This window comes from Vespa mandarinia, chromosome 10 (assembly GCF_050613455.1).
Source record: "Vespa mandarinia isolate Hongniang chromosome 10, ASM5061345v1, whole genome shotgun sequence".
NCBI classification, from domain to species: domain Eukaryota; kingdom Metazoa; phylum Arthropoda; class Insecta; order Hymenoptera; family Vespidae; genus Vespa; species Vespa mandarinia.
In genome coordinates, this window is record NC_140819.1 from 6,050,001 (window position 1) to 6,077,500 (window position 27,500).

Genomic DNA, 27,500 nt, shown 5'->3' on the forward strand with positions numbered 1-27,500 from the left:
AATTTTCTCAATTACTCGAGATCAAATTATTTTTTATCAATTGAGAATAATTGTAATTATTATTAAGAAATATTTTTATTTAACTAAATATTATAGCGAATCTTGTTACGGCCCTGGAAAATGTATTACTGCCAGGTGAAGCAGTAGAGGTAATATCGAATATGATATCGCCATTCTTCCGAACGGTCAACATTTATGCTCGTTCGTGCTCGACTGACAGGTGTGAATCGTGTGTTCTCGGGAGCGCACGCGCAATGTGGCCACCGGCCTCCACTGTCGCGTTTCTGCGCCACAAGTGCTTTCATAAATGAAAATCATAAAGATCGGGTAAAGAGAAGGGGATAAAAATGTTTCTTTTTTTTTTCTTTTGTTTTTTTTTCTTTTGTTTTTTTTCTTTTGTTTTTTTCTTTTGTTTTTTTTTTTTTTTTTTTAGGTATCATTAATAACCTAACGATTTATAATGTCGATAAAATTCATAATGATAAATCAATCGTACGATCGATCGATCTACCGAAAATAACCTTTTTTTTTTCTTTACAAAATTACGGACAAAACTTAACGGCGTATTATTGTCTTCTTCAATTTATTTATCATTTTATAAGATTTATCAAAGCAATACGATTTGGCAATACGTATATCTATCTATATTGATATGAAATTAATGATATTATCATTCGTTGATTCACCTTTAAAAAGGAAATTAAAGGAAAAAAAAAAAAAAAGCGGGCCCAAAGGGGGGAGGATGGGAGGTAGATGATATTTCGTAAGATGATATCAAAGATCTATCGATCAACATTTTTTTTCGAAATCTTTTAGACTTCTAGTTAGGCTTGTAACTTTTATAAGCTGAATTGAATGGTTTTTACAATCTGGAGAAAAGGATGAAAGAAAAAAAAAATATCAAAAAGGATTAACTTTAAAGTAATCTCGAAGAAAAGACTAATTGATTTTTAAACCTACCTAAATCATAAAGAAGAATGTTCCTATAGTAGATTTACGATATATAAAAAAAAAAAAAAAATATATATATATATATATATATATATATATATACATATATAAATCTAAAAAAGAAAAAAAAATAGATCAATATGTACATTTTATGAATATATTGTAACACTATATCGATTATATCGATATATAAAGATTGATAAAGAATTTTTAAACATCAGATTTTTAAAGATTTTTAAAGATCACCAGGGATCAATCAAAGATCATTTGATCTTTAAGTTTTCAATTAGAATACGGTAATTCAAAAAATTGGCATGATTGCAGATGTGTCCGTTCGTAGCTGAGAATAAGCGGAGTAAGCAAAAGTTAGACAAGAGAAAAGAGAAACGACAAGAAACGAGAGAGTAATAGTCTTTGTCCGAGATTCGATCCAAAAGTAGTAGCCAACAGTAACTAGCAGAAACCAGCAGCAGCAGCAGCCAACAGCAACAGCACCAGCCAGCAACAGCAGCCAGCAACAGCAGTAGCAACAACAGTAACAGCAGTAGCAGCTGCTGATGCTGTCATTGGTTCTTGAGTTTCTTTGGACTAATTGAAGCTAGCTCGTGCATTTTTCGAGCTTCTCGTGCGATTTTTGACGCTTTCTCTAAAAGGAAATAAAAGAACGAAAGGAAGAGAAGAAAATGGTTAAAGAGGAGGGAGGAGGGGAGGCGAGGAAAGAGGAGGGGTAAGAGTAGGAGGAAGAGGAGGAAAATGAAAAAGAGGAGGAGGAAATAAAGAAAAGAAAAAGTAAAAAAGAATAATATAATAATGATAATAATAATAAACGAAAGAAAGAAAGAAAGAAAGAAAGAAAGCAAGCAACAAATAATAATATGGCGGCGAAGGCCGATCATCCTCGAGCAGGTGGCAAAGAGGTACATCTCTTTTTCGTTTAACCTGAAGCGAGACTCCGTGCAGACTTCTGTGCTTGATTGGCCCTGTTGTTCGAACTCGAGCATATCCTGTCGCACTTCTTTATTTCATTTTTTTTCTTCTTCTGTCTATCCTATTTTTGCTTTTTTTTCTTCCTTTTTACTTCTTGTACGTATGTATGCATGTACATATTGTATGTATGTATGTATGTATGAATATATATTATACGTATGTATTATATATATATATATAAACGTAGCTCTCTTTACTGACTGCCCTAGCTGTTCTTTTAAATTTTAATACCTATTAACGAGATTTTCTTCTAAAAAAAAATTAAAAAAAAAAAAAAACATTTACATTGGAAAAAAAAAGAAATGGAAGAAGGAGGATGATCAGAGATAAAAGAAGAAGAAGATGAAGGATGAGGGGATCGATGTAATGATCGGGATTGAAAAACGAAAGAAAGAAGAAAGAAACATAAAAAACTGCAGCACTCCCTCCCTCCCTCCCTCCAAAAAAGAAGAAAATAGAAAAGCCAAAAAAAAAGAGAATAGGAAGTTCGTACGAGTATCAAGAGTATTGGTTCGATTAAAAAGATTATTATCTGTTTTGGTCGCTACGACCTCCTTTCTCTTTCAACAACTACTTTCTCTTTCTCTCTCTCTCTCTCTCTCTCTCTCTCTCTCTCTTTTTCTCTCTTTCTATCTATCTTCCTATCTCGTGTTTACATAGGTTCTTCTCTTATCTCGGGGTAAGCTTCTCCCCACTCCAAGGCCTTCAACCCTCGTGCCGAGAGCTCAGCGACACGAAAGGAAGGTCGAGATACTCTTTCGCCCTTGGCCGTGCCAAAAAGAGAAAAAAAGCAGAAGAAGAAGAAGAAGAAGAAAAAGAAGAAGAAGAAGAAGTAGAAGAAGAAGAAGAAGAAGAAATAGAAAAAGAAGCCAAAAAAGATCAGGATTTCGACGCGAGTCTCTCTCGTTCTCTCTCTCGTTCGAGATTACGATATACATATGTTGGGATCCTTTGTATTCTCCCTTCCTTCATTCTTTCTTTCATTCTTTCATTTTGATCCATTTTCTTTTATCTTGCATATGCTCTTTATTACATATCAATCAATAATAATTACGTGCATAATACGAAAATGATAAAAAGAAGAAAAGAAGAAAAAAAAAACAAAAGAAGAGGAAAAAGAGTAAGAAAAGTAATAAAAAAGTAAACGGTGTTAGGAGGGGTTGCAAAAGAAATTATTATAAAAGAAAGAGAAAAACGAACGAACGAACGAACGAATGGATACGAGCAAATAAACAGAAAAAAGAAAAAAAAAATAAAAAAGGAAAAGAAGAAACAAAAAAAAAAAGAAAAACAAAAACAAACAAACGACAAAAGTCGTTCGTCATACATACACGTGCGGTATTCGAACCGCGACTGATTTCTCTACCATCATTCCGTACTACTCCTGTACCACCCACTAATCTCCCACCCCCACCACCTGCTTCTTCGACCTCGTTCTATCTCTTTCTATTTCCCACTCTACCTGTTTCTGTCTCTCTCTCTCTCTCTCTCTACCCCTCTCTCTCTCTCCCTTTTTCTTTCTCTTTCTCTTTACATCGTTCCAAGTAACGCCAACTCACCCTCCTTCATCCCTCTTACTACCACCCACATATCATTTCTTTTTCTCCATCCCTCTTTCTCTCTCTCTCTCTCTCTCTCTCTCTCTCTCTCTCTTGTTTCACCACCCAACACATATGCACTCACATATACACATTATATATACGTACATGTATACATACGTATAACTTTGTGACTTGGAAACCTCGGGCGCCACAATCCACGAGCGTTAATGTAGAGTGAACACCCAATGTGAACCAGCCAATCCTCTCTCTCTCTCTCTCTCTCTCGCTCTCGCTCTCGTTCTCGCTCTCTCTTTTTCTCTCTCTCTCTCTCATTTTATCTTGTTATTTTTTTATTTTCTTCCTTCTCTCCTCTCTTTTATAATCTTCTCTTTCTTTCTTTCTTTAACCTTCTTTATCTATTTTTCTCTATCCTCCTCGAATGGATAATTTCTCTCTCTCTCTTCCTTCCTCACACATATACACATACACACACACACACATACTTTTTCTCTGTCATTTGTTCAGTTTACCAGCCAAAGGTGCTTTCTTTTTCTCTCTCTCTCTCTCTCTGTCTACCTTTGCTCTTCTCTATTATATGTACTTTGCTTTATATATATATATATATATATATATATATATATATTTATACACATTCACATACACATACACACACATAACACACAAACTGGATAACCGACGAGCAACGCTAAATGGAGAGTTACGCGTCTCCTATGATTCCTTTTTTTCCGCGGTAAACCAAAAGATTTTCTTTTTTTTTTCTCTTCTTCTATCATGAGACACACACGATACACCACACACACACACACACACACACACATACACACACATTATATATAGACACAAATCCAACTAGCATACCGCAATTATACACCACAGGCAGGCAGACGTACAAACAGATACTATATATATTCACAAATATTTTATTATCGCGATGTGGTCTCTTTCAAAATAAAGTTAAAAAAATATTTATCTATATTTTATTTAGACAGAATTTTTTCTTAAAGCAAGAACGAATTGATATATACATACATATATATATATATATATATATATATATATATATATATATATATATTAATCGAATTATATCGTAGACATTAAAAAGGATCGCTAATAACTACGCACAAATAGATTATTAATAAATTCTTTCTAATCCGTTGATTATTGTAGAGTCCAGTAATCGTGTGAGATTGATCAAAGACATGATTAGAAAAAGTAAACACAATTTATAATCTCTATAAGACGGTATGTGTATCAATTCATTTTTCCTTATATTATATTGTTCTTGTTTTCTTTATTTTCTTTTTTTTTTTGTTTCTTCTCTTCAATAAAAATCTAATAAAAACGATAAATTCTAATAAAATCAATAATATTCAATTATCGTAACTTCCTATCATTCGTCACATAAATATATATATATATATATATACATTGTAATAAATTATGCATAGACTATGCGTTCCGTATCATTGACCGGCGCCATATTGGATTTCGATGTGTCTCACAAATACGTCTCGAAAATTTAAAAGCAAGCCGATGTTCTTGCCTTTGTAAGCTGGAACGAAGTCTCGTCGCGAAACGAACAAAGAAGTGAGACGGGCGCGGACTAGTAAAAACCAGTTTTTCGGCCATCTCCAACGTTCTCCCGAGTTAAGTTGGTTGATAAAGGAGGAGGATGAGAAGGACGAGTATGAGTGAAGGAGGATGAGGAAAGAGTATTTTACTCTCGACTATTGGAAATATACCAGAGGATGATTTGCTATATCTAATGATATCTCGCATTGATGCTTTTTACTTCTTTCCTTTAAAAATGCCGCATTGATGCTTTTTACTTCTTTCCTTTAAAAAAAAAAAAAAAAAAAGAAAAAAAAAAATTCGTGAATTAACTTTAGCCGTCATTAAACCTCATCCGAAAAAATTATCAATCCTAAAAATATAAGAAACTTCCCTTTCCTCGTTCTATTTCTCTTTTCCTTTTCATTATCTCTCTGTTTCTTTCTCTTTCTCTTTTCATTATCTTCTATTTCTGTCTGTCTGTCTGTCTCTCTCTCTCTCTCTCTCTCTCTCTCTCTCTTTCTCTCTTTCTTTCTGTCTGTCTCTTTACCAAGAGTTCTTTCACGTGAACGTCATCGACGTAGGCACGAGCGAAGAAGTGAACAAAAGATTCGTTCACACGAACGCTACTTAACAGATCTTTCTTTTTTTCTTATCTCTATCTCTATTTCTATCTCTATTTAACGAATGTAGTCTCGGATAAGATCATTATATGACTTAACATTATGCCTGTTTTACATATATGCGTCTCGTGTGTGTTTTCTTTTTCTTTTTTACTATTGAGCGTGATCTTTTTCATTATTTGTCGTGACATGTAAAAACATACCGTCGTAATCTTATTCTTCTCATTCGTTGGATTACATTCTTAATAATAAAATTTTATATATATATATATATATATATACACACTCACGTGTAATTAATGGCATTCAATCAGCCATAGCCATCGTTCGTTCCTAAAGTTATAAAATAACTCGAGACATATGCGAAAATAAAAGATAAATTGAAAGAGTGTAAGTAAAAAAAAAACAAAAAGAAAAAAAAAAATAAGAGAAGATCCAGAAAAATCGAGAGCAAAAAAGAAAAGATTTTTAATGTTACATCGTTCTAATAATAAAAGTAACAGTAAAAGTAATTGGCATATATAAGAAATGATGGGAACAGAGCGAAGAGTAATATCGTCACACACGTATACACGCGAGTGAGCGAGCGAACGAGCGAGCGCGCGCGCGCGCATGCACACACATACACAACAAGCGACGCAACAGCTGTTTCGTCGGCGACGTATGTATGTAAGATCGCGCGACTCCACCTCGTGGTACGCGACGCGTGTCGCGTGCCCCATCTCGTGTACGGCCCTGACGGCTCGCGCGCGTCATTTGTCCTCGTCGTCGTCGTCCTCCCCACTCCCCCCACTCTCCCCACTACTCAGCCCGTCGCGACCGCCGTCACGACCGCCGCCGTCTTCGGCCGAGCGAGAGCGTCGCGTGGCGTTCCCCCCACCCCACCGGTACTCCCCTCCTTCCGCCTCCTACCGTAGCCGCCTGCGCCACTCACAACTACCCACTACTACCATTATCGTCGACGCGCATCTTCCCCTCCTCTCATCCCCCACTTCAATCCCACTCTCAATCACTCTCTCTCTCTCTTTCTCTCTCAGTCCCTTTCGTCATACACACGACGCGACGTACGCACGTACGTATGTCTATATATATATATATATATATATATATATATATATATATATATATATATATATATATATACAGAACCAAAAGCAAAAGAAAACCGTGTTCTCGCTTCTCCCCCTTTACGCCGCTTTCGCGGTCGAGTTTATCGTCGGGTTTACCGTTTACGCTCTCGTATCGTCGCGGAGGCGCGTCATTTGTTCAAATAATCCTTCTATCTGCGAAGTGATTCTTCCACTTCCTTTCCGAAACTATGGCGAAAACATAACTTATAGAATGTTGACATATTTTAAATAATGTATTATAATATATATATCCATAAATAATGTATTATAATTAAATCATTCCTAACTTTAAACGTTTGTCCCATTTACATTTCATTTTATTCATATATATTTATTTTACATACGTATACGTACGCATGTACATACTTACGTATGTAATATTTTAATTTATTTGTTATTATGTACGTACGTACGTACGTTTGTACGTGTATATGTATATATATATATATATATATATGTGAGTTTTATTTAATACAATTGCATTTGTAATACATGTTTTTCAATATTTCAATGTTACGATTAAATATTTTCATTCGATCGATATACTAGTAGTTACTTTCATAAAAATTATATTTTACGACAGGAAGTGTTATGATTGGGTTATTTATTTTTCAATATGGCGTCTTACAAATATAAATAGATGACATTCGAATTGATATAATGAATCATTCGTAGATAGTATAATAGCAATAATAATAATAATAGTTGTAGTTGTTGTTGTTGTTGCTCTCGATTTTTAAATATAACGCTTTAAGTTTCTCTTTTCTTTTTCTTTTTTTTCTTTTTCACAGTATCAACTATTTTACTTACTTACTTACTTACTTACATACATTCATACATACATAGTAGTATTTTACTCTCTTTACGTTTCGTAATTAGTTTCAAGGATATATGGAGAATTACGTTTCTTTGGATTGAAAAATCGACTGCGGCGCCAGTCGACTCTCCTCCGCCGATGACGTCATACGGAAAGCTGATTTTTGCTACGGATAGTAGCATGTATGTACGTATCTATATATGTACTTACATACTGCTTGACTAACCTCTCGCATCTTTCTGTCTCCTTTTAACTAAATGTTATCTCTTTTCCTCTTCGTTCCTATGCTTCACGTGTCTCTCACTCGACCTCGAAAAATCGGTGCAACTTTGTATCCCTCCCTCTACGCTCCCTTATCCCTGAACTGCCCACCACCCTCTCTCTCTCTCTCTCTCTTTCTTTCTTTCTGAAACAACGACTCTCAACCTCGTAGACTTGCGTGATAATTATTAATAATAAATTTAATAAAAAAAAGAAGGAAAAGATTTACATATCTTTTTTTTCTCCTTTTTTTTAGATTAACAAATCTAGAGAGAGAGAGAGAGAGAGAGAGAGAGAGAGAGAGAGAGAGAACACGAAAACAACGTTTGTTCACGTTCATATTTATATGTACTTAGATACATACTCCATGTTTCCTATCGAAGCTCGATTGTGTGTCACTTGAGAAGAAGGAAGGATCAGGGGAATGATAATAAATAAATAAAAAAAAAAAAAATAAACAATTACAATTACGTCGCAGACAACGTTACGATGTCACATGGAATGACTTTTAAGTTAAGTACTTACATGTGTATGTGTGTGTGTGAAAAATATTTATTTACAAGAAACAAATAATTTCCTATATAACATGCATACGCAATGTATTGTTTAACGAATGTTACGAACGAAATGTTGGCAATGAAATTTAGAACGGAAAATAAAAAAAAGAACAAAAAAAAATTTCATATTTGAATATCGCAACTTAGGTACGTATCGTAAATTGGATAAGTTCGTAATTATTTAAAATATATTTCGTAATAACGAATGATACAAAAGTCGAACGAAATTTGTATAAAAATTAAAAGAGGATAAAAAAAAAAGGAAAAAAGAAAAAAAAAAAGAAAAAAGAAAAAGTAAATAAATAAACAAAGACATATTATTTCGTATTTGATATATGAACGTACTTACGTACGTACGTACATTATTATCGAATGATTCGAAAAGAACGTAGAAATATTTTCGAAGTACGGTGTGTATATGTATAGACACATTTCGCTTTATCTTTTCTCATCGCGTCTTCCCCTCTTCTTCTCACTCTCTCGCTCGCTCACTCTCTCTCTCTCTCTCTCTCTCTTTCCCTCTCTCTTTCTCTCTCCCACTCTTTCACCTCCCACTCCGTCGGCTATCATCGGCAGTGAGTCGCTCCACGCTCATATATTCCATCCACTCTCGCACGAGGGCGCGCACTCTATTCCAGATGTTCGGCAATGCCGACAAGCTTCCCCCACCAAACGATTAGCCGGCGTCGCGCGAAAAGGAGGTAGAGAAGGAAAAGGAGAAGGAGAAGAAGAAGAAGGAGAAGAAGAAGGAGAAGAAGAAAAAGGAGGAGGAGGAGGAAGAAGGAGGCTTTCCGTTTCACGGTTATAAAGGCTTTTACACACTCGCATCGTACACGACGTTAGATGTTAATACATAAGCCGTAACGAAATCCACTAATCAGACACAACTACCTATCTACCTACCACATACATATATATATATATATATATATATATATATATATATATATATCCCGTTTTTACGTTTTTCGACTATAAAACGGTAAGCTCATAAACGACGAACAATTTCGTAAGAATGAAATTTATACGACTTTAAATAACACCAATCATCATACGCAGTCAATCATCGATGTAAGACGTTAAATAATAATCTCCGTAAGATTTATTAAATCGTAATTCGATTATTAACGATTATATTTCCTCATTTATATTTTTCGTATGTAAAAAAATTTAATACATAAGGATTTAAGGATTTATTTAAGGATCGATATTTATTATTCTTCGTCTACGTTCTATTCACGTTTTTTTTTTAGACGTAAAACGTTGGAAAAATTTCGAAAAAAGGATGAAATTCTTATATATAATGTGATATCTTAAAGGTACATGTAATGGAAGATAGAAAATATAAAATTGATTAATTTTATAAGAATTAAATTCATTTGGATTTTTACGTTTTTACGTATTTTAGATGATCGATAACGTGTGTGTTTGCGAATAATACTTAAAGACGATTTTAGACGAACGAGAACAACTTTTACTTTCGCATTCTTTTATTTTAATTTCTCTATTTTTCTCTCTCTCTCTCTCTCTCTCTGTCTCTCTCTCTCTCTCTGTCGTATTTCGTTAATCTTCGTTCATGTTCGTATCTTTTCGTACCATCTTCGTAAATTTCTTTTCGTTCAAAACCATTTAACGAGGATACACGCGTAATAGTAGTGGTAGTAGTAGTACGTCGTATCCGACGTAGGTGGAGCGCAACGAACGAAATCACAGTTCGTGGTAGTCTGTTACGAGGAAAACGATGACGTATAGAGGGAAGTAGCGTGGTGGAGCGAGGAGGTGGGAATTGTGGGAAGTAAATAGTGGGGGAATGCGGAGCGGAAGGGATACGAGAGTGAACAGAGGAGTATAAAGATTTAAAGTGGGATGGTGGGATTGGGAGGACGGGAGGGGGGGAGGAGGGAAAGAACGTGACGATCCGGCACGAGTTCTCTCTTCTTTCTACGTATAAACGCTTGTCTACTTCGATTCGTTTCGAAGGTTCGTCAAACACGTTGACCCTGTAAAGAAAACACGTTGCGTTTATCGCCTTGTAACGTCGAACTAATCTATCAAAGCCCATTTATCTATCTATCTATCTATCTATCTATTTATTTATCTATCTATGTATCTCTTTGCCGGCGTCTTGTATTTTTAAGGACCGTTCCGATCGATCGAAAGATTAATTTCTAATTGCGATAAGAATTATTTCTCCTCTACATGAGAGAGAGAGAGAGAGAAAGAGAGAGAGAGAGAGAGAGAGAGAGAGAGAGAGAGATCGTTGCATAATGAAAGAAATACGGTTATGTTGATAAAGCAACACTCCTTTTTATCGAACAGTCTCTCTCTCTCTCTCTCTCTCTCTCTCTCTCTTTTTCTCGCTCACTCTCTCTTTCTCTTTCCGTTTCTCTCGAACGGCATTTAATTGTTTTCGTGAATACGATGATTAGTCTCTTACGACGTAACGTAGGGATACGCGCATAAGTACTTGAACTTATTTAACCCTAGTTGTAGATATTATTTTGTTGTTGTTTTTTTTTCTTTTTATTTTTTCTCATTTCTTTTTTCTTTCTCCTATTTTCGGGTGAAATTTTAATAAAACGTCGGTGATTGCGTTATTGTAATGATTTTTTCTTAAATCGATAAAAGACATCGTCTCATTTGTTGCGTTGTTGTTGTTGTTGTTGTTGTGTCATAATCATCATCAGTGTCGTCGTTCGTAATAACGCCTTCTAGCATTTAAAAAATTCTATATCCCTTTATTTTCTTCGACAAATATAATCCCTTTGGTTCTTATCCCGACCTTTATGCTTTGCCACGTCTAACCTATATCTTTCCGGCTTTTACCTTCCATAATAATTATAGTTCGAATTGACATTTCAAGTTTTTTCCATTATGTTTTTTTTTTTTTTGCTTTTTTTCATTTTTCTTGTCCTTTCTAATTTATTTTCTCTCTTTTTTTCTTTTTTTTTTTTTTCCTTTAATAATTATTATATCTCAACGTGTGTAATTCGTTCGTTGTAGAATTGCAACAGATTTTACATGAGAATTAACATTTTTTTTTGCTTCGTTGTTTCTCGGTGTTCGTATAAGATATCATATAACTAATCTATTTTCTTTTTAAAGGAGGAAAACAATTCATTACTCCTATATTCCCTTGCATTCAACGTTATCACCTTTAATTTGTCGTTACTCAAGTCATATCACATTTATTCTCTTATATTTTTTCTATTTTTTTTTTTTTTTTTTTTTTTTATTTACTAACTTTATTTCTTTATTTATTTTCTTTTTTTCTCTTTTCCTCCCTTTTACATATAAATACATAAATAAACATATATAAATATATATATACATATATATATATATATATGTATATATATGTATATATATATTTTTTTAATGGTCCATTCGAGAGTTATCAACTTTTTAATATACCTGTTGCTATATATACGTACAACGTGTAGTATGTATGGGGAGGACGATTTTCATCCCTGACCTATCACAGTGCATTTACGCGTCAAGCAGGGCGTGACGTCCAACGCAGACGAAATTTAAATCTCGTGGGCGTTCTCACGCTAGTAGCGTATTGGTTTCCATGGTAACTGGTCATGGTGAGTGGCCATGGTGACCATGATTTCATTGTTGTGACGTCACTAACATCGAAAGGACACGTGCCAGTCACTCACTCACTCACTCTATCTCTCTCACTTCTTCTTCTTCTCTCTCTCTCTCTCTCACTCTGGTTATCTGTCTCTATATCTATATCTTTATATATATATATATATATCTCGTTCGCTCTTGCGATAAACTATTTTCCATTAACGATTTTTCTTCTTGACGTAGTTCTTAACTTTGATGTAATAAAAGTCTGTAAATGAGAGTAAAAGAAAGAGACGACCTTTTTACGTAATCTCACGACTGTGACGTTCGATGAAAATATATGTATATATATATATATATGTATGCATACGTTTATATATATACATGCATACATACAGATAACATATATATATACTTATATATATTCTTCTAATTACTTATTTTACAAGGTATGTATATGTATGTATATATATATATATATATGTATATATGTTTCGTATAAATAAATAAATATATACGTATGCATGTATGTACATATATATATAAATATACAATTATATCTCATTGAAGAGAAGGAGTTCACTCTTATATACGCCTTCGCATGACCTTGACATTTTCTCGACATCTTTTGTGACTACTTTGACGACGACAATTGTTGTATACGTTTCAATGTAAGTGAGTACGAACGTTCGTTATCTTTCATCGATTTTAACGGTTCATTCGATTCCCTTCCTATGGTGTAGGCGTTTCTTTAATATTACATGGTAATCTTTATCGGCTCACTTAAAAGCGTACAGATCTTATTTAATTTAATAAAGAATTAATTTTATTCATTTTTATCGCGGATAATGTTTAGAAAGATTTTTCCAACGTTTTTTTCCTTTTTTTCTTTCTATTTTATTTCTTTCGTGTTCCTTTATAGGATATTTCAATGTTCTCTATTTTTTCTTCTTTTCTTTTTTTTCTTTTTTTATTAGTTTTTTATTTTCTTTTTTCGAAATGAAAATAAATAAATATCTCTTGAAATGAAACGATTCGGAAAATGTTTTTATTCTTTTTGTTCGATGCAAATTATTGCACAAGTTAATGAATGATAATTGAAATGATATTGCAAGGATCTCGATGTAATATTTGAATTTAAACGTTTCTTCGAATTTTCATTTGATTTACATTTAATTCTATATCATAGTTATTGATATATGTTGTACGTGTGTGTGTGTGTGTGTATGTTAAAATTTTTCTGTCGAGATAACCTTTCTCGGTAAAATGTATGTTGTCATAGTTCGTTCATAGATGGCGGTAAATATTAGCTCATTAGTTTTAGATGGCGCAATCGTTGCGAATAGTCGACGTGCGTCCTTCTTACGAAACGGTTCTATTGATAACCTCTAACTATAATAAAATTTATAAAAATTAATTCATTTATAATTTATAAAATATTGTTCATCTTTAATAATTGAAATATAAAATGTTGAACCTCGGAGGAAGATTGACACGAATTATTATACGGAATTTTGCTACGAAATCCGACGAAATTGGGAATCTCGTTAAAGTGAGTGATACATAAAGGAGGTTATAAATGTGGGATGTGCGATTGAATTTCAAATTGTTTGTTATATCGTCATTTTATTTTTGTATGTTTTAATTTGATTGTGAGATTGTCGATGGAAAGAATCTAATATTGGTTATGCGAGAGTTGGCGAATGTTCCTCTTTGATAATATGTTGTAAGCGTAGAATTTTAGTTATTGCAATTAATTAGATCAAAGGAATCTATTATATATTGTCTTGTAATGTTTTCTTTTTCTTTTTTACAGAAAAATAAAGTTGTTGTCTTTATGAAAGGCATACCAGAGGAACCAAGATGTGGTTTCAGTAATGCCGTAGTTCAGATATTTAGAATGCATGGTGTTCCTTATGATGCCCATGATGTTCTACAAGATGAAGAACTTAGACAAGGTTTGTACAAGTAATTTATATGATTTTTAATCCTCCAACAATTTTAATAATTATATTTATAATTAAATATACAATGAAAGAATATAAATATATTATGTATTTAAAAGTTTTCTTAAAATAGTTTATAACGATAATATTAATCAATAAAACATTTAGGTATTAAAGAATATTCAAAGTGGCCGACGATACCCCAAGTATTTATCAATGGAGATTTCATTGGTGGATGTGATATTTTGTTAGAAATGCATAAAAATGGCGAATTAGTAGAAGAATTGAAAAAAGTAGGAATTAAAAGCGCTTTGTTGGAGAAAGAAAATACTTCTCAAAGCGAATCAACAAAGTCGAAGGAGTAAGACGCAATTTTTTATGTTGTAAATATATAAAAATGAAAAATACGATGTGCGTATTCTGTTTTTCAGACGTTGTTTGTTATAATAAATATTCTTGTTTTCAATTCTTTCAGTACGCATCAATAAAGTCACCTGAATGCGTAATATAATTCGTAATGTTGTATCATTGGAAAATTGTGAAGGTTTTCCATGGGTGATAAGCGATGAATTTGAATCTTTAGAAATTCATATTTTTATTTATTCCATATGTAGAAATTATATATTCTGTAGTTCTTTTCTTAAAATTTTACCAGATGCAGTTTTTGGAATTTTTTCAATGTACTGCACATATCCTAATTTTTTATAGTTAGCAACGCGCTTGGCAACGTAATCTTTCACTTCTTCTGGATTAATGGTGACTCCTTTTTTCGGTACTATGAAAGCTTTTGGAATTTCGCCAAATTTTTCATGAGGAACGCCGATTACCGCAACGTCTGCAATACTATCTAAACCTTTAATAATATCCTCCAATTCCGCAGGTGGTACTTGAAAACCTTTTACTTTGATTAATTCCTTGATGCGTCCTTTGATGTAAAAGTGTCCTACATAAATTCAAATTTTATCAATATACAAGTGATTATAATTATTATAGTCTCAAATATTATTTACCATTTTCATTGAATTTCGCTACATCACCAGTTTTGAACCAATCGCCATCCATAGAATCTTTCGTTGCTTGCGAATTCTTAAAGTAACCTTTCATTACTTGAGGTCCCTTCACATAGAGCTCTCCTACTTCGTTTGGTCCCACATTAATACTTTTATCGCTTTCCTTTTTGACGATACGTATTTGTGTATTAGGTATGACGAAACCTACTGATTCATAGTCAATATCGATATTATTAGTAGTCGGAAGTATTACTCCCGGAGAGGTTTCTGTCAAACCGTATCTATATAAAATATTGAAAAAATCTTTTTTTATCTTTTTATTTCTTTTCTTTTTTTATTTTTTTATTTTTTATATTCTTCTGTCGAATTGATATCTGTTCTTAATTGATATAATATTCTTACCCTTGAGTAAACTTCACTTTGTCGCTGATACGTTTATGAAATTTACAAATAGATTCTTCCCCTATTGCCGCAGCTCCCGACATAACATATCTGATATTTTCAAAATGTTTTGACGTAATTTGCTCGTTAATAGCTATCATTTGTACGATCGTTGGTACCACGTATAGCAACGTCGGTTTGTAATTTTCAAGGATCTTTATAAACTGTTCTATTGAAAATTGCGGTAAGCACACTAATTTTGCACCCATTCTATAAGTACGAATTAAATATTTATTATTAGGTCATCTTTATTTAATAAATAAGTAAATATATATATATATATATATATATATATATATATAAAAATAATACATATAATAATATATATTAAATAATGTATATATAATATATGTAAATATATATATTTACATATATTATATATACATTTTTTCTTTCTTCATTTTCTATTTTTTCTCTTCTTTTTTCTTTTTTTTTTTTTTCTCCCTGAAAAGAGATCGTAATTAGCTTTATTATTTTAATAGTATAAGAGAAAATTGTTACTATGTCAAATCATTTTTGAATCTCTTGAAAAACATTTTATGGTATAATATATTTATTTGTTTATGTATCTGTGTACTATTATAAATTATATCGATATTAAATTGATATTAATAGTATTATTAAATTAATTCGAATAAATAAAATTCAGTGAAATTAAGTTTACCTTAAATGATTACAAAGGAGAATGATCAAGCCATATATATGAAAGAAAGGTAATATAGTTGGTACAACATCTTGTTCCGTTTCATTGGTGTTAATACCAGGAAAAAAATTTGGCGAAGAAATTTGTAATATATTCGCTGTGATGTTTCTGAAAGAGTATAAACGTTTTAACAATAAATATTAAATGTGATAATACGTATGAAAATGCAAACGTCATATAATAATGTTGATTAAGTTAATTGTTTCCAATATGATTACGATAAACAAACTCATATAACAAAAACTACTGAGGCTAGTGATTTAATTTTTACCCTTAGATAGATGATGATTTTTTTTCCTTCTTTATAAATTTTTAAGATAGCAAATATATTTCGATTATTATAATAACAACTTGTAATGAAATAAATTAAATGGCTAGGCCTCCCTTGGGATTTTTTTTATCAGATATATTTATAATAATTCGTGTATGATGTACCTATGGGATAATTGTACACCTTTAGGCATTCCAGTGGTACCACTGGAATATGGTAAAAACACGTCATCCTTAGGATCGACATTAGTCCTTTGATTTTTCGAAAATTCTTCGATATCCTCTCTCATAAAATCATTCAAATTTATTGTACCCGAAGGTATCGATCCGCTTCCATCGTCAACGATTATAATTGGTAATTTGATTCGTGGATTATTTTCAATACTTTTCTTTACAACGGAATATAACAAAGGATTTGTAAAAATTGCTGAAGTTTCCGAGTTTTCAATTTGTTTCTTTATTTCCGCAGTAGTCCATACGGGATTTATCAATGTTGCCTTGAAAATAAACAAAGAAAAAAAGAAAAATTAATAACAATAAAAAAAGGAATATAATTGATTCGCATTAATGAATTATTCAATTTAAATTATTTTTTACTTTCGTTCATTAATTTTGTTTTTTTTTTTGTTCGTATTTACACACACGCGCACGCGCGTGCATATATTTAACCTCGACTTCGATTCGAAAAAAAAAAAAGTAAAAGATAAAATAAAATTGAATCAATAGAAGACGTTATACACTTTCGTATGCTATTACTTTTATATATACATATATATATATATATATGCTAATCATTATTTTTCGATGAAATTCTCAGTGAGACATTAATTTATTTCTTTTTTTTTTTCTTTTTCTTCTTTGTTCTTTTCTATTATATTTATTAATTCCTCATGAAAAAAACATGAAATTTCAAAAGCGTATAAAAATACATTGTTAACAGTTTTTTTTTTTTTTTTTTTTCGTTCTTCTCTGATTTTTTTTTATACATACGGAATGTGACATAAAATTTTACAAGTCATTTCGAAAATCTATTACACTTTTTCGAGACTTTTTATAGACTTTTAATTAAGTTCGATAATTTTACTTGATTGAATCGATAATTTTGTAATTTCTCGGGAAAGGGAAAAAAAATAGAGCGGAAGAAAAAAAGGTAGAGTAATAAAGAAGAAAATCAGTTGTTAAAAAGTCTCGAAAAAGATTGATTGCTTTTTCAAGTCATCTTGAAAATTATAACTCTCACTTTTGCCCTTCCGGTCGCGATTGCGTACGAATAATAATAATGACAATGATAATGATAATGATAATGATAATGAACGATTTACTTACACGAAGACCAGCTTCTGAGAGAGCAAGTGCGATGATAGCATACTCGGGCACATTAGGTAATATAATAGCTACTGTATCATGTGGGAAGAGTTTTGCTTTTCTTAATGACGTTGCCAATCGTCCTGTATACTTTCTCAATTGTTGGTAAGTGTACGATCTATTAGTGATTGCACATACCTAGAATAAAGAAACGATTTGTTATTATTATTTTTAATCCGATAGAATTCTCCCGTGAGATATTATTTGAATTTCATATTTTTATAGTTATATCTCGAATGAAAAAAAAAAAAAAAAAAAAAAAAGGATTCACTTTCAATCGATTACTCATATTCTCTCTGTCTCTCTCTCTGTCTCTCTCTCTCTCTCTCTCTCTCTCTTACTTGTGAAAAAGGAAAAAAAAAGAAATGAAAAGAGGAAAATAAGAAGTTAAAAAAAAAAAAAAAGAAGAAAAATAAGAAGAAACAAAAAAGAAAGAAAGAAAGAGATAAAGAAGAAAAGCAAAATGAAACTTTCGAACTTATTTAATTTTTATTATATAAAGAATGTAAAAATATGAAAGCGTTAAGACGACGGAATAAGATTGTATAAATTTATCGAAGATAAAAATGATCTCATTGTCTAGCAGATAGATAGATTTTTTATTTTTTCTAACATTCGATTGCTGCCAACAGAGTGATAAAATCCAGTTGACGTTTATAATTTATGATATTATTTATGATGAATTATGATATTATTTAGGATTGTTTGTTCCATGCGATTTTTTTTTTTTTCTTTTTCTTTTCTTTTATTTCTAACTTTCATGCGAAAACAAATCACGATAGGAAACAAAGAAAAAAAATCATCCTTAAAAAAAAACAAAAAAAAAAAGAAAAAAACAAAAAAGAAACGTCGATATGAATTATGAATAGATTTATTCGTTTTCTCGTGTATTTATTAAGGAAGGGAGCGGAAAATAATGATAATAATAATAATAATAATAAAAAAAAAAAAAAAAAAAAAAAAAAAGAGAAAAAATTTCCAATAAAAATTTAAGAAAAAATAGAAAAGAAACAAGGAAAAAGAAAAATTTTAATAACAAATTTTATTCATTGTTATTATCGTTCGAATATATGTCATTGTAATTCATATTTTTTTTCTAATTATTACAATGCCACACTGTCATTAGATCTAATAAAAAAAAACAAGTTATGATGCAACAGATCACTGTTGTGAAAAAATTTCGAAAGAATTGATCCAACGCTTTGTCGTATTAAAAGATGTAACTATTATGAATTACGTAATAGAACTATAAATTTTCAAATCCATTCAATAATAATATTATGGTTTAATAAATATTAACATTAGTTATCTGAATTTAATCTATTGCCTCTTATAAATAATAATTACTTATGATGTTGTAAGAGAGAAAATGTGAGAAAAGAAAAAAGCATGAATTGCTTAAATTATAATTGTGTAAAAAAAAAGAAAAAAAGAAAAAAAAAAAAAGAAAAAAAAAGAAAAAAATTAACATACTTTCGTAAAGTACCAAAGTGCATCGGAAATATATCGTTCTTCAGAATGAACAAATATTTTATTTAATAACATTTTTTTTTTTAAATTATTGATACTGTCATTATAATTTACTTGAAATCGAACAGAAATATTTTTTACCTTAACATTAAGACAATGAATTTAGTTCTTTTTTTTTTTCTTTTCTTTTTAATATGATATTTATTATTTTTTTAAATGACAAATGCTCGTAATACGATATGACGTTCGTTTCGTTATTTTTAGACATTAATAGGAGATAATTATTTAAAGTAACAATATAGTCATCATTTTTCATCAGTTACTATTGACGCTACTACTCCCAGCTCTTTTTCTTTTTTTTTTTTTTTTCTTTTTTCTTTTTCTTCTAGGATTCCGACTGCTACGCTTGTCACTTTTTTCTTTCTTCTTCTTCTTCTTCTTTTTTTTTTCTTTTTATGATTTTTACTTCTATTAGTTTTATAAACAAATGTTTCGTATAGAAGTTATTTACGTTTTCACAAAGAAAAATTGTTAATATTTATCGCAGCTATTTCATAATTGGCGGTTTATGACGAAGATACGAAAGTAATAACAAATGTTTTTTCTTTCTTTCTTTCTTTCTTTCTTTCTTTCTTTCTTTCTTTCTTTCTTCCTTTTTTTTTTCTCCCTTCTTTAAAATACAAATCGATATTTTAAGTCTTACGAGAGTCATAGAAAATATCAATACGAATTTAATAATTATTTATAATAATGTTGTATGATTTCATTAAGTCTATGAATCTTGCATATTTCAAATTGGCATATTTCAAATTGGCATATTTCAAATTGTAATTATTTATATAATGTTATATTATTCTTTAGCAAACATAGAGAATATTAATGCAATTACATAATAAAGTAATGTTGACTTCGTCGTAGCTCGAAATCAAATGTTGTTGAAAAAGATGCACTGAGTAAGATTAATTAAAATTTACATTAATATTTTTAACATTTCTTTGTTGGATATAAATCAATTGATGATAATATTTATACTTAATGGTAAATGGACGTTCGTCTATTGGACGATAATTATTCAAATTTGTTTTATAATATAATATAATAATTATTTTATATAATAATTATTTATTATATAAAATATAAATATTATTATAATATAATAATTATTCATAATCATGACAATTAGTGGCCCTTTATGAAATTTTTTTGTAACAACCAACGTTGTTTTAATTAACGATTCATAGAAATATATTAACAAAAACATAAATATCTCATATTAAGTATGCCGTTTGATAATTTCAAAATATTAAATATCAAAGGTTATTTAAATTTCTTAATATATACATGATTGCACCAATCTGTCTTGAATATTAATTATTTTTCTGCTGTTGTACATTTTATGGATTCGATCTTACGTAACATTAATAACATGACTTTAAAAATATTTATCAGTATCACAGTTCAATATAAGTAACTAAACGATATTAAAAAGAAGAATCGTATATATGATATGTTAAACGTATCTTCGTAAGCATTTTTTTTTTTTTTTTGTATGATAATAAGAAAGAGAAAGAAAAAGAAAATTATTTGATTATTTCAAGTGCAAATTTCGTTTTTCTTTTTTCTCTCTCTATTTTCTTCCTTCCCCCCTCCCTATCCAATGAAAATTTATACGTCTTTTTATTCTTTTTTTTTTTTTTTTTTTTTTTTTTGTCTAAGCATCGGCTAATAAATCCATCAAATTTCTGCTTGCTGATGCAAATTATATATAGGATTTATTTAACATTATGCGGCATAGATTGAACAGTATAATATTATTTTCAAAGCGACATAAAAAAGGTCGTTGGTCATATTTTTTTTTAAATTCACGAGATATATCGAGATATTGGCATTTTTTACTTGCTGCATGAATGACCTCTTTGTTAAAATTCTCGTCCTGAGCGATGCTGCTCACTCGCGTCGATTGCAAAGGATTAAAGATCTATTCGGATTTTTTTTTTCTTTTTTTTTTCTTTTTTCTTTTTTTTTTCCCACAAATGTGACAGAGTAGAATTATGAAATGAATGTTTTATTTTTATTTATCTATTCTTTTTTTTTTTTTTTGTAAACAGGTAGTAAATCACATGCGTTAAAAATAAAATGGTTCTTGGTTCACGGTCGAAGAGGGATAATTTTTGCGAAACGATAAAAAAAAGAAAAAAGAAAAAGAGAAGAAAAAAAAATGTGTACTTACTATAGCGGTTTTATTCAACCATTTTTCCACATTCTGCCAAATCATTTCGTGCAATAATATATTTTCATATCCGTTAATATCCGGGTATGGGCTGGTTACTATATTTTGTGAATTTAATTTTAACCCGTGCAATTGGTTTGACGATGAGGAACCGTATAAAAATCTTTGTACGCGAATTATTGAAGAATACTCGCTGCAGTTCGTTGTATCGATGAAAGGAAAAAATTTAGGAAGAACTTTACCTTGCCTCGATATTAATAAGCGATAAATCGACATGACGCTTTGATCGTCGAAAGTCTATATAGGTAGCAAAAGTTTGATAAGAATTTGTGATAAAGTTAAAAATGATAAGAACTGACACGTTTGCCTTTAAAATAAAAGCCTTTAAAGTAAAAGAAAGAAAGAAAGAAAGAAAGAAAGACAGAAAAAGAAACAAAAGGAAAAGAAAGAAAAAGAAAATAATAATAATAATAATAAATAAATAAATGAATAAATAAAAAAAAAAGAAAAAAGAAACAAAAAAAATAAAAAAAAAAGAGCAAATAATAAATAAACTCTTTGCTCTATGCGCGAAAGTGACAACTTTTTTTCCTTTCTTTTCTTTTCTTTTTTTTTTTCTTTGTTTCCTTATGTACTTTCTAAATCGGACGAACGAACGAACGAACGAACAACTAAGTTTAAATGTATAAAATTTGAATGAACGGAGACACTTGAACAGATGCTAGACGTTAACTCCAACTGTCCAATGTAAACTAGTTATGTAGAACCATGTATACCAGTTTAATGGAATGGAATAACTTTGACACTTCATTTGATCAAGTTACAAATGTATTGGTGCGTTATCTGTTGGTATTATACCCTCTTAAATATTCTTATTTATCGCGGTCGATAAGTAAGATTTCTATTTTTTTTTTCTTCGACGAATTCGTTCAAGATCGTTCGATACTTTTATTTTTTTTTTTTTTATTTTTCATTATTACTTTGTTTTTCTAATTCTTTTCGAAGAACATTTAAATACTCTTTCATTTTCTTTCATTCTTCCCTCTTCTTTATTTCACTACGACCAATGTTAATATCCTTTTTGTTTTATTTCACGTTAAATGATTTAAATGTTATATCGTAGATGGCATCATCGTCGTTTTTTTTTTTTTGGGTTAAAAGTTATGGCGCTTTTATCGCTTCAGCAAATAAGCTACTAGTTTCTTACCCAGTTTGGCCATCTAGACAATAGATTTTCATTGTTCGTGGTTAAATGGATTGTAACATAAAAAAATTAACGAAGAAAGAGTTTTTGAAATCATTTTAGATAAAAAGCATCATTTGCTCGTCTTATAATTAAGACGTAGCTTATGCGAACGATGGGAACGATTGAGATCGTATTATTTGTTACATTATAATTTGTTGATGGTAATTGGAATGTTATCATTAATATGTTGGTAATATAGAATACGTACGCTTTTTAAGAATAATAATTTTATCAGTTCATTACTTTGTCTTCTTTATTATGTTACAGGTCATGAAATAATTATCAAAAATAAGAATGTGAATATAATATCTAATCGAGAGTCCGTCATTAATTCCGCTTGCCATTATTATCATGTTTCCTTTAAATCCCACATACATACACACACGTATATTCCATAAATTTATAATTATCTTTATAACAAAATTAATGATTTCCTTGTTAGGAATACATTCTTTAATAGGGAAAAATTATTATTATTATTATTATTATTATTATTATTAATTTTTATTACTAAATAAATCACAATTATTGGTGTTAATTATAAAAATGATACGTCCTTTTCTTATCTCTTGTTGTCATATTACTTCAAAATAATTTTTAAATAATTTTTCTTCTTTTCTTTAATTTTATTTTTCATTTACTACTTGAACAAAATGTTCAGGTGTAAACCTGAAGAAGTTTAAATACTTCCTGATAATTATGACAGGCGATAAATAGATAAGCGAAAAACAAAACAACAATAAAAGGAAAAAAAAAAAAAGAAAAAGAAAAAGAAGACGAAAAAAACAAGAGTAAAAATAACCTTTTGACAATATGTTCATGATTTGACATTGTTCGATCGATTATTTCAATTTAAACAATATATGAAATTCTTTGTTATTGACTTTTTTTTTTTATGAAACCTCGTCGACAGTTCGCGCCATCTGCCGAGTGATTTAAGGAAGAATTAAAATTCGATTTACAATGCAGCCAGTTCAATAAAAAAAAAAAAAAAAAAAAAAAAAAAGAAAATAAAATCTTTATTTTTTTTTTGTCGCATAAACTAGTTTATACAAAAAGAAAAACAAAAAGAAGAAATAATTCCGTAAAAAAAATTCATATATATATATATTTATAAAATATCAAGTCTCGTTTCCGAATTAATTTCCTTAGATATTATTATTGAGATATTTAAGATAATATCGATTTTTCGAAGTAACAAAAGCATAAAAACGTTTATTATTCGGTCGTTTAATTGGTCTATCCAATTATTGCATATTCGCACATAACCAAGAAAATTGGCGCGAGTGATCCTGTTCGTACGATTCTTAATCGTTTATTTAATCGAGTTAATTATTTTAACACATTGATTGGAACACGTTGAAGGATTAGATTAGATCGTGTTTTTTTTTATTTTTTTTTATTTTTTCAATTGATTCAAAATTATATTTTATAATTCGACGATCGAATCGTTAATTGGTGGAAAAATGAAAATACGTCGTACATTCTCGAAAAACGGATTATTCCGCCATCTTGAGAGAGAGAGAGAGAGAGAGAGAGAGAGAGAGAGAAAACGAAAGTATATCGGAAAAACGGAAGAAGGAAGATGAAAGAAATCAAAAAGATCGTCGAAAGAGGATCATCGTTTTTTTCAAATTTATATAACCTAAAACGTAGGAACGTACTTGATGCGCGGCCCTGATTAGAAATAGAAAGAGAGAGAGTGAGAGAGAGGGGCGGGGGGGAGAGAAAAAGAGAGAAAAAGAAACGAACGAAATGTAAATGTGGATCAAGGTTAGTAAATAACTGTTTGTGTCCTTTGGATTATTCTGTGATTTTTCTTTTCTTTTCTTTTTTTTTTTTACTTTTTTTTTTCTTCTTTTCTATATACATACATTTTTATATTACGACGCATATCCAAATTTACATTTTACATATGCTTACGCACATACATACACATATACATAGAAACGTATACGTTTATACGTTAAGGTTTTTTTTTTTTTTTTTTTTTTAACAACTTCTTAATTTTCAAGGTACTTGTATAAGCGTTTTAGTTATCAAAAAAAAAAAAAAAAAAAAAAGAAAAAAGAAAAAAAAAGGAAAAAAAATAATTTGTCTAGTATAACGTCTATTATTTATCAGACGATGTATTTATATTGATTATTATAGATACTACGTTTTATCTATGATTTTTAAACGTATTCTCGATGTTTTCGTTCTCAATAAATAAAGATAAGGAAGGAAAAACAAATTGTTGAATAAAGTATTTCGTTTTTTTTTTTTAAACTACGCAATAAATATTCCAGTATGTGGATATATCGAATCAGATTAAAAAAAAAAAAAAAAAAAAAAAGAACATTTAAATTTTGAATAATACTCACGTACAATATGCATGTATGCACATGTATATATGTATTTTTTTACTTTCAAAAGTATCTATATAATTAAGCGATATATATATATATATATATATATATATATATGTATAGGTATAGATATATAAGGGTAGACTGTATAGAGGATGTAGAGATGCATAGGTGAGAGGTACGTTTGAAATTTGCAGATTATATTAATGGCTACATTACGTATATAGATACATTGACGAGAGCTGAGACATTTTAATTGCTCTCAGTAATTACCGAATACGCGAGAGTCTCCTATCAAAAGCGATTATATCACATCGAGTTCACCCAAGTTTTGACGTAGATTTTATCCTTTTGGCATTCGCTTTACCTGCTTACTCCATTTCTCCCTTGATTTATTTCTATTCCCTAGAACGTATTACATTTTACTATATATATATATATTTATGAATGTAATGCATACGTATGCAGATGATACGTGTAAGAAACAAAATTTGAAAGTTCTTTTGTTTTCAATTTTCTTTTTGTTTCGTTTTTATTTTTTTTTTCCTTTCATTCTTTTCTTTTTTTTTTTCTTCTTTTTTTTCTTTTGTTAAACTTTGAATAATAAAAAATATAATCAAGCGTAAGTCTGTTGATTAAAATGATTTGAAATTTTCTAATACGAATATGTAATGAATATATAAATACATGGATATTTATTTAATAAACAATTAAGTACTCGTTATAATTACATGATTATCTATATAAATCTATAATTATAGGAAAGGAATTTCGTTTAGAAATATTTTTTTTTTTCCTTACTTAATTCTTCTCTATGACGTGTTCGAATTATAATTATATTCAATTTTTCTTCAATTGTGATTTTATTTATAATAATCGCAATACATTGTCGAAGTTTAACGTTTATTGTTGTCAGTTTGTGTTTCGAAAAATATTGCAATTCAAATTTCGATATCGTTGTTTGAAGGAATGTTAATAATAAATGATAAATAAATAAATAAATAAATAAATAAATAAATAAATAAATAATAATAATTTTTATTAAAATTGAAGGAATAAAAGTAATAATAACTTTTGCAGAAAAATGCATTATCTATGCACTATATATATATATATATATATATATATATACATAGATATGCATTATAGACATGTAATACATTATAAATATTATAAACGCATCATAGGCGTGTCAACTTAATTCACATTTATCGAGAATAGATTAGAAATTAGAAATTATACAATAAATTGATTATCAATAATCAAAAGAAGAAAAAAAGAAGTCAGCAATAATAGATTCGAAGTTTTGAATTTTATTCGCATTGAAGGTTGAATTTCATTGGCGCAAAAGATTGAAAAATTTGTTTTAAAAAATATTTTATTTTCATGTTGAAAAACAATTGTACAATTATCCTTAATACGAATAATAAAGAATTTATTGACCGTTCAATAATAATTCGATAGCGTGATACTTTTGAATATTTTCGATTGATTTGAATCCGAGGTTTTTTTTTTCTATTTTTTTTTTGCGAAATACAATTCATTCATCATAGCGATAGTGTTTTTTTACGGAGTTATACACGACGTTATATTATTATTTTTAATTATGTCATTCATTTTCAAGATAACGTTTATCGTTAACATGGCTCTTTTTTTTTTTTTTTTTACACATAACAATGTGTATATCGATAAGTAAACGATCATCACTCGGCATTTAGTAGTTTTCTCACTATTTTATTTCGACTTTTCATACTTACATGAATATGCATATATATGCGCGATAATACTTACGTACATACGTGTCGATGTATTATATATGCGAAGTATTACATAATAATTTTAGTTGCATAAATTCTGAAATAGTCTCTAGTCATTCATTTGGTTTAGCGTTATATTTCAAGTGCAACTTTGAACAGCCATTATCTACATAGAATGAATAATTTTTATTACAAAAAAATACTGTATATTTTTTGAAGTGTCGGAAATAATAATGACAATAATAATAATAATAATAATATTAATAATAATAATAATAATAATAATAATAATAATAATAATAATAATAATAATAATAATAATAATAATGATCAGTAGGTTTTTTAAACGAATTGCAAATTTTGTCATGGCAAAAAAAAAAGAAAAAAAAAACAAAGAAAAAAAAAAGAAAAAAAAAATAATTCAAGAATCATGCAACGCGCAAATTGTTTTAATTGAGCTCAAAGTTGGTTTGAGGCGCACACTGCACCCCACAGGCACAACTACGATTAAATACGTTTAAATTCGCGTTGCTCGGTAATCATACCAACTGTTATATATATATATATATATATAACAGTTATATATACATGTTTTATATATGTAAGTAGAAATTATTTTGAATTATTTTTTAATTTACAATGACATTAATAAGGGTTTGAGAAAGAGGGAGAGAGAGGGAGAGAGAGGGAGAG

General features: G+C 29.7%; 2 protein-coding genes and 1 long non-coding RNA gene across 6 annotated transcripts; 2 read left to right on the forward strand and 1 right to left on the reverse strand.

The window, feature by feature from the left end:
- Window positions 1-6,079: 6,079 nt before the first annotated feature.
- Window positions 6,080-9,495, forward strand: LOC146872719 (uncharacterized). The gene is made up of 3 exons (XR_014982643.1): window positions 6,080-6,749; window positions 7,687-7,810; window positions 8,142-9,495. It is a non-coding gene; the product is annotated as an uncharacterized LOC146872719 (long non-coding RNA).
- A 3,859-nt stretch (window positions 9,496-13,354) lies between these two features.
- Window positions 13,355-14,583, forward strand: Grx5 (Glutaredoxin 5). Of its 2 annotated transcripts, XM_085659721.1 has the most exons (4): window positions 13,355-13,573; window positions 13,838-13,979; window positions 14,136-14,328; window positions 14,443-14,583. In XM_085659721.1, exons 1-4 carry the CDS (start codon window positions 13,490-13,492, stop codon window positions 14,453-14,455), a joined length of 432 nt encoding a protein of 143 aa, XP_085515847.1. In that variant the 5' UTR covers window positions 13,355-13,489; the 3' UTR covers window positions 14,456-14,583. The 2 variants fall into 2 exon arrangements, with proteins under 2 accessions (XP_085515847.1, XP_035731147.2); XM_035875254.2 differs by lacking the exon at window positions 14,443-14,583 and having other exon boundaries at window positions 14,136-14,332.
- Window position 14,584: 1 nt separating this feature from the next.
- On the reverse strand, window positions 14,585-22,229 carry LOC118445573 (uncharacterized). Of its 3 annotated transcripts, none has more exons than XM_035875250.2 (8): window positions 22,092-22,229; window positions 21,457-21,753; window positions 17,718-17,894; window positions 16,557-16,888; window positions 16,083-16,229; window positions 15,380-15,628; window positions 14,978-15,258; window positions 14,585-14,910 (listed from the first exon to the last, which is right to left on the reverse strand). In XM_035875250.2, exons 2-8 carry the CDS (start codon window positions 21,730-21,732, stop codon window positions 14,585-14,587), a joined length of 1,788 nt encoding a protein of 595 aa, XP_035731143.2. In that variant the 5' UTR covers window positions 21,733-21,753; window positions 22,092-22,229. The 3 variants fall into 3 exon arrangements, with proteins under 3 accessions (XP_035731143.2, XP_035731144.2, XP_085515846.1); XM_035875251.2 differs by having other exon boundaries at window positions 21,457-21,823; XM_085659720.1 differs by having other exon boundaries at window positions 21,457-21,838; window positions 22,092-22,195.
- Between the last annotated feature and the right edge of the window lie 5,271 nt (window positions 22,230-27,500).